Raw genomic sequence first — 12,869 nt, forward strand, 5'->3', positions numbered from 1 at the left:
TAACAGATTCTGTCTGGTAGAAAAGAACAGCGAAGCATAATCAGGATCACAAACAGGCGAAGCCGCCCGAAGCTAACAAACGTTGTAATAGTTTTTTTTTCAATACTGGTAAGTTTTAGACTTAGCTATTACATTTTTCGAATATGTTTTTGTAAATTAAATTTTATAAAGTATTATTTAGGCATTTGCAATACATCGATGACATTATGCAAATATTTTAAATAACACAACAATGTTTATACACATCTTCGCTCCTTCTTTCGAAAATATAACTATTCCTTAAACGAGTTAATCAGTATTTTATAACCAAATGACCTCGTGAAATTCTAAATTTTGTTTTTACAACATGTCTTGTAAACTGTAAATTATGTTAACATAAACTGCGGTTTAGCAAAGTCTGGGTAGAATAAAAAAAACATTAAAATATGTTCTTTAAATATGTGTAGAACAGGTAGATGTGTAGGACAGGTAGATGTGTAGTACAGTTAGGTGTGTAGAACAGGTTGATGTGTGGGACAGGTAGATGTGTAGGACAGGTAGATGTGTAGGACAGGTAGATGTGTATGACAGGTATATGCAAAGGCTCAACTAAAGAGAGCTGCCAAAAATATTTGTTGGTGGATAGGTTTCGTTGTAGCCTTTGCATCTTTTGCATCTATGGGACTTGCAAGGATTAAGTAAAGACAGTTGTGACGGGGAAAAAATTATTTAAACGGGAGTGGCTTTTAGCGCCATTGTTTTTTCTGCACTACGAACAGCTTTTGGTGAATGAGTTCTTAAATAAACTTTTCGTATTATATTTTAATTAAAATTGTGACTAATCGAAAGTACAATGTGCCAAAAAAAAATATTTTCGACTTAAGCATATTCCACGTTACGCTTTTCTATGAAAGCAATATTTAAAACATAATTGTTTATAATTTCTTATATAAATTTTTTTCCTAATTTCAGCTTCTGTAAAATCATGGAAGTGACGTCATTGTTGGCCCTAGCTGTTGTGGTAACGTCTATCCTCTACTGGTTGATTAAGAAGCCGAACAATCTTCCACCATCTCCTGGTATAGCTCTGCCTATTGTCGGCCATTTGTATTTGATAGAGCGAGATCCAAGACAGCAGTTCAAAAAATGGTCTCAAAAACTTGGCGATGTCTTCAGTTTAAAGTTAGGACAAGAAACAGTCGTCGTTTTGAATTCTTTTGAGGTCATAAAGGAGGCTCTAGTCAAACACGGAGATTCGTTATCTGATCGATCGACTAGATCATTTGTAGCTAGAAATGTGCCTCACGTTTCAAAGGGCATAATTTTTTCATCCGGAACAGATTGGAAAGAGCAAAGAACCGTCTCGCTTTCAATTCTGAGAAAATTTGGCTTGGGGAAAAATATCTTGGCAGAAAAAATAGCCGAAGAAATTAAAATTTTGTTGAAAAAACTTGCAAGCGAAAATGGCAAACCCATTCAAATTCGGGGACTTCTGAATATAAGTGTGTCTAATATAATTTGCTCTATTATTTTTGGACGACGATTTGATTTCGATGATCCTAAATTTAACTATCTCACTGCACTGCTCAATGACTCAGTGCGTCTAAACTCTGGCGTCATGCGACTCAACTTTCTACCGTTTCTAACATATCTACCCAACTACAAGACGCTGGGGAAAAAATTGATTTCCATTGGTAACGAGCTCCGAGCATTCTCAGAGTCAATGGTGAGAGAAATCAAGAAGAAATACGACCCGAATAATCTGGACAATTACATAGTAGCGTATGTCCATGAGATGGAGAAGAAACGCCAGTTAAACCAGCCGACGTATTTAAACGAGATTAGTCTAGTTCGACACATTGACAATCTGTTTCTTGCAGGGACGGAGACCACCAGCACCACAATATTGTGGGCTTTGTATTTTGTCTTACTCCACCCGGACACGCAGAATAAAATTTACCAGGAGATTAAGGAATATGTTGGGTTAGGCCGAGCGCCCACCATGTCGGATAAACCACAGCTCAAGTATTTGAACGCTTTTATCATGGAGACACAGAGACTCTCCAGCCTGGTTCCGTTTAGTGTCATCCATGTCTGCGCACAAGACACAGTCCTCAACGGTTTCACTATCCCAGAAGGCGCTCAGGTCATTCCAAATTTAGACGCAGTTCTAAAAGACAAGAAAATCTGGGGAGATCCTGAGAATTTCCGACCTGAAAGATTTCTGGACGAGCAGGGTAATTTGATAAAGAGAGAAGAGCTCATACCTTTTTCTATCGGTCGCAGAATTTGTCTTGGGGAATCCCTGGCTAAGATGGAACTTTTCTTGTTCCTGTCGTCCATGTTTCAGAGGTTCGAGTTCCTGCCTGCTGACCCAAATCACTGCCTCTCCCGGAAGGACGTCTTTGGTGGAGCTGTTTCTCCTGCTCCGTTTGACGTTAGATGCGTCACAAGACTGCAGTAGCACCATCAGCTTATCTAACAGCACATTTTATTTAAAAACTGTTTAACCAATTTTTTTTAAAGTATTCAGTGTTACTTTAAAATATCTTAATATTGTAACTAGATAAGTGTTGATGTGTTTATCATCGTCATCATTAACCCTTATTGGGAGTCGTTGGGGCACCGCAATTGACTTTATAATTATCTTCCATCCATCTCGGTCATTTGCCACTCTAATTAGTTCTGAGACGTGCAACCATGTCCAATCCTTGATGTCATCTATAGAGTGCCGTCTTTGCCTTCCCCTTCTCCCTCCGGGCACAGTGCTCTTTATTATTGTTTTGGAAAGGCTGTTGTTTCGAAGACATGCTCATAACATCTAAGCATTCATTTGTTGACTACTCAGTAGACTCTCAAATGGACCAATCACATTAGTGATCATTTCACGGACTTTTTCATGACTGTGTTTAACTCAATCAAACAGCTTTATTTTTTATATAATTGAATTATTTTATGCCGGCATCAAGAATTTGTAATCGGATCTTTTGTCCTAAGTCACTGTTGTTCTATAAATTAATTACCAATGAAAATAAAATACTAATAACTAAACAAACATGTAATTAGAAATTAATAAACATAGAAATTAATCAGCATTAATTTACACACAAACTCCAGATCAATTCTTATTCTACAACAAGGCAAGAATATCTAATGTTTGATCTAATTAGATATTAAATCACTCATCATAATTAATTTTAAGATTAGTATGATCATTATGGGACGGGGTTATCGGAATGTAAAGCATACGACTGCTAACCCGAGTTCGAATCTCGGTTCATGTCCGTAGGACGTCCTTGAGTCCACCCAGCTCTTAAGGGTATCCAACTCTCATTAGGAAAAGAAAAGGCGCCTGGGCATAGAAACAGGTGAACCCTACTTCACTTGCCCCATTGACCATCAGGCTAGGAAGGGAATTTTACTTACTTCTATATTCCATAACAAAAGGAGAGAGAAATATTGATTGGTTGCGATAGTTAAGAATAAGTCAAGAACGAAACAGGCGTCAAAATAAAGAGGATTGCATCCCTTTGTGATTATTTTAATCTGGTTTTCTTCCTATTTCATTTTCGTCTTTTGTAACTGTTTACGCTTTATATAAATGGACATTACTGACTTACATAGACATACATAAATATTAAAAGACGTAGACGTAGACGAAAACGTTGATTTGCTTCGATACCGTCTTCTTCTTCGCTCTTAATTTTAGTGTCGGAAGGGGTGAGCTTAAGGTGAAGACAATCGAGGTATGCTTCAACAACCTTTCCTTGAACACAATCCGTTTACCTTTTTAGCCTGATAGTTGCGGCAAACAAACGAAAAAGTTCAGCCAAGTCTCGTTGTTTCCAGCACGCGGGATATATTCTTATATGGTGCAAACACCATCTTGCATTACAGCAGTGGTTTCCAAACTTTGGAGGCGCGGACGAATTACAGTGGAGTCACTACATCGTTTTACATTGACAGTGTTGTAAATAAAATAAATATAGCAAGTGGCGTAGCTATGGGAGGGCGGATGGAACTGTCGCCAATCTTACGGGGGCGCCAAAAGGGGGGGGTTGAAAAAAAAATTAAGAGCTAATTTTAAGCTGAATTATTAAGTTCTACACAGTCAAAGTGTGGCACCAAAGCAAAACGAATAACTGTAAAAAGCGCCCTTTAATCTTTTCAACTGGGTTGAGGGGGGGGGATGGACACTATCAGGAATAAATATAATATAAATGTGAGAGGGGCACACAATAGATATTTCGCCCCGGGCGCCGGAATGGGTTGCTACGCCTCTTAATACAGCTAAAGTAAATGCTTATATATTAAAAATGAACACAATACACCTCCAGAGATCGAGTTTGAAATGCGGTTTCCAATGTATCAGTTAACATATCACATCATTGTCGTTGTCTTTCATCATTGTTACTTAACTATTCGCCCACGGACTTTACCTTTCACATTTAGGGTTATTGTTACACTAAAAAATAAAAACATTTGGTTAGATCTAATGCGATGATAGGGACTGGGGAAGCGTCGTGAGTTGTTTTTGTTTTTTGTTGTTTTTTTTTTTTTGCTGTTGTTTTTGTTTTTTTTTTTGTTGTTGTTTTTTAATTTAAAGACGCACGGGTAATTGGACACCACTGACAAACATCACAAACTAGGTCATGGCTTCATTCCCAATATTACAATAACAATAACACTTCACTGTTAACTTGGAGTCCGCAACACAATGGGTTTTTAGATTCGCAACAATTACTCTCAGGTATAAAAGAAAATAAAGCTCCAACATCTCTACACGCAGACCGTGAAAACTCTTGAGCCAGACAGCCCACAGATCAGCGATATATTTTCCTACAGACAGTTCAGCTGGAGAATTCAGTGCCAAATATATTTAAAATTTAAAATTTCTCTTTTCAGGTAATTCTATTATAATAATGTGTGTGTATATATATATATATATATATATATATATATATATATATATATATATATATATATATATATATGTAGTGTTAAAAGTGCTTATTTCCTCAAGCGGCGAAATATATGTAGCTTTTGTTTAGCAGGAGTACGTCAGACATCACAGAAGATCAGGTTTAAACTATTGTTAGTGTTAGGGTTAGGGATAGGGCGAGGGTGAGGGTTAGGGTAGGTGCTAGGACGAGGATTAGGATTAGGGTTAGGAGTACGAATAAGAGTAGGAGCAGGAGCAGGAGTAGGATATAGATTTGGATTAAGATTGGATTCGGGTCCAAACAATTTATTGATTAAATCTGAGATGTTTAGATTCTGAGTTATGAATAGATTGGGAAATATGACAGACAGTTCTAAAGAACTAAGGTTGGTGAATATTCAATTCCAGCTTACATGCATAATGATGTAAATGGTACATTATTATTTTAGCATTCTGTCAGCAATTGATGCCTCAAGCTTTTCATTTTTTTTTTAATTAATTTACCGTGGGTTTTTTTCCCTTTTATACCTGGTAATATTCTCCATTTATATCACAATTTTCTGCATCAGCGTACAACATGTCATGATTTTGTTCTATGCTATTCTGTACATTGACAATTCATAAAGACTGTTTTCAATTACCTATTTATTTTAGATTTTTACGAAAAAATAATTTTTTAAAAATATTTTTTTTTTACATTTCAGTTTGCGCAAAATCATGGAAGTGACTTCATTGTTGGCCCTAGCTGTTGTAGTAACGACTATCTTCTACTGGTTGATGAGGAAACCGAACAATCTTCCACCATCTCCTGGTATAGCTCTGCCTATTGTCGGCCATTTGTATCTGATGGAGCGAGACCCAAGACAGCAGTTTAAAAAATGGTCTCAAAAACTTGGCGCTATCTTCAGTTTAAAGTTAGGACAAGAAACTGTCGTCGTTTTGAATTCTTTTGAGGTCATAAAGGAGGCTCTAGTCAAACACGGGGATTCCTTATCTGATCGATCGACTAGATCATTTATGGCTAGAAATGTGCCTCACATTACGAATGGAATACTCTTGGCATCTGGTTCAGACTGGAAAGAGCAACGAACTACCTCGCTTTCAATTCTTAGAAAATTTGGCTTGGGGAAAAATATCTTGTCGGAAACAATAGCAGAAGAGATCAGAATTTTATTGAAAAACCTTGCAAATGAAAATGGCAAACCAATTCGGATCCGGGGACTTCTGAATATTAGTGTTTGTAATATAATTTCGTCCATCATTTTCGGAAGACGATTCGATTATGACGATCCTAAGCATAACCATCTGACAGAGTTGCTCAACGACTTAGTGCGTTTAAATTCTGGCGTCATACAGCTCAACTTTCTTCCGTTTTTAAAATACCTGCCCAAATACAGAACGACGGGTCAACAATTGGTCTCTATTGCTACTGAGATTCGAGAATTCTCAAAGTCGATTGTTGAAGAAATAAGGAAGAGCTACGACCCGAATAATCTGGACAATTACATAGTAGCCTATGTCCATGAGATGGAGAAGAAACGCCAGTTAAACCAGCCGACGTATTTAAACGAGATTAGTCTAGTTCGACACATTGACAATCTGTTTCTTGCAGGGACGGAGACCACCAGCACCACAATATTGTGGGCTTTGTATTTTGTCTTACTCCACCCGGAGACGCAGAATAAAATTTACCAGGAGATCAAGGAATATGTTGGGTTAGGCCGAGCACCCACCATGTCTGATAAACCACAGCTTAAGTATTTGAACGCTTTTATCATGGAGACTCTGAGATTTTCAAGCACAATTCCGTTTAGCGTTACTCATGTCTGCTCTCAAGACACTGTTCTTAACGGTTTTACCATTCCCAAAGACGCTCAGGTCATTCCAAATTTATATGCTGTTCTTCACGACGAGATAATCTGGGGTGATCCTGAGAATTTTCGACCTGAAAGATTTCTGGACGAGCAAGGAAATTTGATAAAGAGAGAAGAACTCATACCTTTTTCTATCGGTCGCAGAATTTGTCTTGGGGAATCCCTGGCTAAGATGGAACTTTTCTTGTTCCTGTCCTCCATGTTTGAGAGGTTCGAGTTCCTGTCTGATAAACCTAATCAATCTATTTCCAAGATTGAAATTTTTGGTGGTGTTGTTTCTCTTGCACCTTTTGACATTAAATGCGTTAAAAGACTACAGTAGCAGTAAAGGCTAATATTTGGTCCCAAACCACTGTTTAAACACACTACTAAACAGAACATTCCATTCTGTTTCCTTTTCTTTTCAAACCCAGTTATCTCGTACTTTTTTTCATTGTATTTTTTTCAATCTTCTGTTACGAGAAGATTGCCAAAGAGAACAAATTATTGTCGGAACCTTTATATATCAGATCCATTAATGTCATGTTCCATCTGGGTTGTGACCCATCTATGTCCTGACCTATTTATGTCGTTACCTAACTATGTCGAGACCTGTAATGTTCTGACCTATCTATGTCGAGGCATATCTATGTTGTGACCTATCTATGTCGTGATCTACAATGTCATGATCTATCTATGTAAAAATCTTTCTTTGTTATGACCTATCTTTTTCATGACCTGTCTATGTTGTGGTCTATCTATTTTATTACCTATTTTTGTCGTTAGCTATCTATGGCGTGATTTATGTATGTCGGTACCCGTCTATCTCTTTACTCATTTATGTCGTGATATATCTATGTCGCAGACTCTATGTATGTCGCGACCTATCTATGTCGAAAACTCTATGTATGTTGCGACCTATATATGTCGAAAACCCTATGTATGACGTGACCTATCTATGTCAAAAACCCTATGTATGTCGTGACCTATCTATGTCAAAAACTCTATGTATGTCGTGACCTATCTATGTCAAAAACAACACTTTCCTTGTTGCTGATACTTTGCATGCCGCAAAATTTTGTGTTTAATTTGAATAACAACGTTTACGGCTTGAATTTCAAATGAAAGAATGTATTCTTGGATTGTAACCTTCATTTTACAATGTTAGATTTTGCTTAATTTAGGTATTGTTTTTAATGTTGTAGTAGTGTTTATTTATAAATTACATATTTATTAAGTATAACAAATACGTTGAAACAAAACATTGTTCTTTTTGCAAAAATGCAATTTTAATCGTTAATACAATAAAGAAGAAGCACTGAAAAACTAACAGAACTTTGATAAAAATATTACTTAAGAAACAAGAATTGCATTTGAGTAAAGATGAAAACCCAAGTGCTCATAAATTAAGAAAGAATTCGTAGTTACATGCAATATAAAACCTACGTTTGATAATACCTACATGATATCTTCCCTATATTTTTACTACAAAGCACATTAAAACAATTAGTTCTTATATGTAATATTAAAAAAAAGGGAGAGCTATTTGGAGTAGCACGGTAGATTAGTTATCAACTTAATCTGAAAAAGAGATGGACTGGACACTAACTGATAAAGACCTCCACTACTGCTATCAGATTTGCTCGTACGTAGACGTGGACGTATCATGGGAAAGAAAACAATGTTTATGTTGTGTAAAGTGTAAGAAAAAACTTATTATTTCTTTATTTATTGTAATTTTGAGTGTGAGTTGTTTTTTTATTATTATTATTCTGAATGAGGCACAGCGGATACAGTTTTTGATGAGACTTAGAAAAACATGGAACTTTTGTGCCAGCTATTTCTATCTCAGTAGTACCACAGGGTAAACTTGCCTAATATATCATACACATCACAGTATAGTCACTTCACTTTCTTGTAAAGTTTTGTATTTGCCTACGAGCCAGCAGCTATAAAATATCAGAAACCAGATAGAAAACGTTTAATAAGCGATGAAGAATTAGGTCGACTAAGAATTAAATGAACCAAGAATTAAATATACAAAGATTTTGATGGACCAAGAATTAGATGAACAAAGATTTAGATGGACCAAGAATTAGATGGACCAAGAATTAGATGGACCAAGAATTAGATGGACCAAGAATTAGATGGACCAAGATTTAGATGGACCAAGAATTAAATGAACAAAGATTTAGATGGACCAAGAATTAGATGAACCAAGAATTAGATGAACCAAGAATTAAATATTTAAAAAAAGTAGGTTCCCTTTTCAAACCTGACGGTGTGAGTTTTGTACCCATCAGAGTTGGGTGGACTCAGGGACGTTCTACTGACTTGTACCCGAATTCAAACTCGAGACTTACGGGTTAGTAATCCAGTGCTCTACCGCTAGACTACAACGTCCCATAGAATTAGATATACAAAGAATTAAATATACAAAGAATTAGGTGGACCAAGAATTAGATGGATCAAGAATTAGATGGATCAAGAATTAGGTGGACATTGTGGGCATTGTGCTGACCTCACTTTTCCTCGATATGCCGATGTAGCAACGTTTTACACTTTACACCTCTCTTACTTTCGAAGCAATAAAAAATAGAGCTGTCGACCATTACAAGAGTTCATTAATATACCACATTATTTGTATTTGGTTATTATTTTATTAGAAAAATATTTGTATCCAAAGGACAAAACCTAAATTTCATTCAGGTTACAAAAATGATAATTATTTTTTAAATAGATAATACAGTTAAGCAAAATTAATAGAAACATAAAATCAATAACGATGCATTTTTTAAAATAGGCTACTGAGTATAATTTCTTGAATATAATGCAGATGTGGTCAATTAAACTAGTATTAGCTAATGCCATCTCGCTCGGACTTATCTTCATCTGGTATTGACTACAATTTAGTAGCTAGTGGCGTCTCTCGACGCACCTAATGTCGAATTGCTCGGGTGAAACAATTCCGCCAAAAACATCTTTCTTAGAAGGAATAATATTTTGGTCTGCAGGCAGGAACTCGAATCTTTGAAACATGGACGACAGGAACAAGAAAAGTTCCATCTTAGCCAGGGATTCCCCAAGACAAATTCTGCGACCAATAGAAAACGGTATGAGCTCTTCTCTCTTTATCAAATTTCCTTGTTCGTCCAGAAATCTCTCAGGTCGGAAATTTTCCGGATCACCCCAGATTTTCTCGTCTTTGAGTACAGCGTCTAAATTTGGAATGACCTGTGCGCCTTTAGGAATGGTAAAACCGTTGAGAACTGTATCTTGTGCACAAACATGAGTAAGAGCAAATGGCACCAGACTTCCTACTCTCTGAGTCTCCATAATGAAAGCATTTAAATACTTGAGTTGTGCTTTGTCAGATATATTCGGGGTACGATTCGTTCCCACTTGTTCTTTTATCTCTTGGTAAATTTTTTTCTGGATTTCCGGGTTCCGCAAGACAAAATAAAGACCCCATAAAATTGTGGTACTGGTGGTCTCCGTCCCTGCAAAAAACAAATTCTCTATGTTACGAACAAGGCTGATCTCATCTAAATGCGTTTCTTCATTTGAATTGTGTTTTTTCTCCATCTCGTGAACGTATTCTACAATGTAGTTGTCCAGACATTGAGTGCCGCAAGTTTTTTTTATTTCATTCACCATGACTGTAGCAAAGTCCCGTAGTTTAAAGGAGACGGAAATTAATTCGTCTGCAGTGCGCTTGTATTTTGATAGATTTTGCAAAAACGGCAGAAAATTTACTTCTAAAACCCCTGAATTTAAACGAGCAAAGTCGTTTATCACTGTTGTTAGTTGTTTCATTTTAGGATCATGAAATTCGAATCGTTTGCCAATGATAATGGAACAAATAATGTTGGAGATGCTAATGTTGATGAGCCATCGAATATTCAAGGCTCTGCCATTTTCTTTCGCTAGCTCATTTATAATAGCATCAACTTCTTCTCCTATTTTCTCCGCTAAGATATTTTTTCCCATTCCGAATTTTTTGAGAATTGAGTAAGCGACGGTTCTCTGTTCTCTCCAGTCATGCCCAGACGACTGAGTCAGACCTTTTGTTATGTGCGGCACATTTCTAACCAGAAAACTTCTTGTAGGTCTGTCTGAGAATGCGTCACCGAGTTTAACAAACGCTTCCTTTATGACATCGAAAGAATTCAAAACGACGACAGTTTCTTGTCCTAACTTTAAACTGAAGACATCGCCAAGTTTTTGAGACCATTTTTTAAACTGCTGTCTTGGGTCTGGCTCCAGCAAATACAAATGGCCGACAATAGGCAGAGCTATACCAGGAGATGGGGGAAGATGTTTCGGTTTCTTAACCAACCAGTAGAGGGTTGTCATCACTACAACCACTGATGCCAACCAAAACGTCAACTCCATGATTTCCCGCAACGTAAATTATCTGTAAAAATATTGTGTCTGGTTATTGACGTGAATTTTAAAAAAAACAGTTTTTATTAGTCTTACAGTTGTCAAATTGAAACACAAATGATTCACGTACTTCAACAAAAACTTGAAAAAAAAAAGTATTAATAGCATATTAGTAACATTTTAAGAATTTTTACTGCACGTAACTTATATTAAAATGAAGGGTTTTTTGTTCGATGTAAAATAAAACTATAAGGCTATAAGAAGTATAATATTAAAAATTATTTAGAATGTCTCAATTGAGATATTCTTTTTCATTTATCTTTCACATTTGGGACGGCTTAATATGATGACAGGGTAAATGACTGTTATCCCGACTATCTCAAGTTCTAATTGACTTGAGTCTATGAGTTGTCCCTGACTCGACTCAGCTCTGATGGGTACCTGGCTCATGTTAAAAAAAAAAGCAAAGTTTCCCTTTCAAACCTGACGGTCTATGGGGCAAGTGAAGTAGAGTTCACTTGTTTCTGTGACCTCGGCATATGAAGAGATAGTGTGGTCAGCACTATGCCCAGCCGCCTTTACTTTCCCTAACGTGAGTTAGGTACCCATCAGACTTGAAACCGGATTCGAACTCGAGACTAAAGGGTTAGCAGTCCAGCTCTCTACCACTAGACCACTCCGTCCCATGTTAGGGGAACTGATATTGCCTTGCAGACTGCTCTTGTCTGTAAAAACGGTTGTGGAAGCATGTCCAAAAAAAAAGCAGACTGAAGTCGGATTCAACGGGCCTTAACACAGCATGTTGACTCGCGTAACACTTAATTGTATTTACTATTACAATTAAGAACGAAGAAGGAAATGCTTATTTTTATTGCAAATGAGAAATTTGAAAAATACTTGACAAGATAGTGAAAATGCGAAACACTTTCCTTTCATAGTCGACAAATTGTGCTAACAAATTAGGCAAACCAAAACACAGTTAAAATATTCAATTAAATTCACTAATCATTAATTATCTGCTATTGACAATTTAAGTAATATAATAAATTTAAATCTTTTTCTTTAATCCATGAATCCTTGGCTGAGATATAGATCTAACAGCAGTTAAGTTTATTTAAAAATTCGTATAAAATGTTGCCAGAAAAAAAAATTATGCTTACACTGACCTGAAATTATATTTTCCCCGTTCACTTTATATTTGCATCAGTCTATGTCGACTTAGCGTCTATTCTTTTTTGTTGTCGTCGCCTGATTAAGAGACAGGCTACTGCTTGTTTACTTTATAAAGATTTTTTTTTTAAATTGTTACGGCTTTTAACCTTGTTTGCTTATTCATTAATTTTCCACAAAGTAAGGTCGAGCTGGATCTATTAAGCCAAGCGATAAAGTCATTACCGTATGTTACCTACTCATTTGTTTAAAATTCATTTATGTAGGGATGACTCACTCTAATACAGAGGCGTAGCAACCCTTCCCGGCGCCTGGGGACAAACTTTAAAATTTGGCGCCCCCCCCCCCCCTCCATATTTCTTTTATATTTATAAAGCAAAACTGCAGCTAAAATGATCTTTTAATATAATGCTGCTGTGTGAGGCATTTATTTCTGTTTTCAGATCGGTTCGCCATTCCAACTCTATACAGCACACTGAATCACCATTTATTTATTTTTTATTTTAATTTTCAGGTTTTAAAAAAAATGAAATTAGACT

General features: G+C 36.4%; 3 protein-coding genes across 3 annotated transcripts; 2 read left to right on the top strand and 1 right to left on the bottom strand.

The window, feature by feature from the left end:
* The first annotated feature begins 959 nt into the window (after nt 1–959).
* LOC131938521 (cytochrome P450 2D15-like) lies at nt 960–3,043 on the top strand. The gene has a single exon (XM_059296578.1). The coding sequence runs from the start codon at nt 965–967 to the stop codon at nt 2,441–2,443; it is 1,479 nt and encodes a 492-aa protein (XP_059152561.1). The 5' UTR covers nt 960–964; the 3' UTR covers nt 2,444–3,043.
* Nucleotides 3,044–4,750: 1,707 nt separating this feature from the next.
* Nucleotides 4,751–7,957, top strand: LOC131938530 (cytochrome P450 2D15-like). Its single transcript, XM_059296588.1, has 2 exons — nt 4,751–4,884; nt 5,626–7,957. Exon 2 carries the CDS (start codon nt 5,639–5,641, stop codon nt 7,115–7,117), a length of 1,479 nt encoding a protein of 492 aa, XP_059152571.1. The 5' UTR covers nt 4,751–4,884; nt 5,626–5,638; the 3' UTR covers nt 7,118–7,957.
* A 138-nt stretch (nt 7,958–8,095) lies between these two features.
* On the bottom strand, nt 8,096–11,191 carry LOC131938531 (cytochrome P450 2J4). Its single transcript, XM_059296589.1, has one exon. The coding sequence runs from the start codon at nt 11,167–11,169 to the stop codon at nt 9,691–9,693; it is 1,479 nt and encodes a 492-aa protein (XP_059152572.1). The 5' UTR covers nt 11,170–11,191; the 3' UTR covers nt 8,096–9,690.
* Nucleotides 11,192–12,869: the final 1,678 nt, after the last annotated feature.

The sequence above is a fragment of the Physella acuta genome, unplaced genomic scaffold (genome assembly GCF_028476545.2).
Source record: "Physella acuta isolate Inbredline_101_S28 unplaced genomic scaffold, ASM2847654v3 ptg000246l, whole genome shotgun sequence".
Lineage (NCBI taxonomy): Eukaryota > Metazoa > Mollusca > Gastropoda > Physidae > Physella > Physella acuta.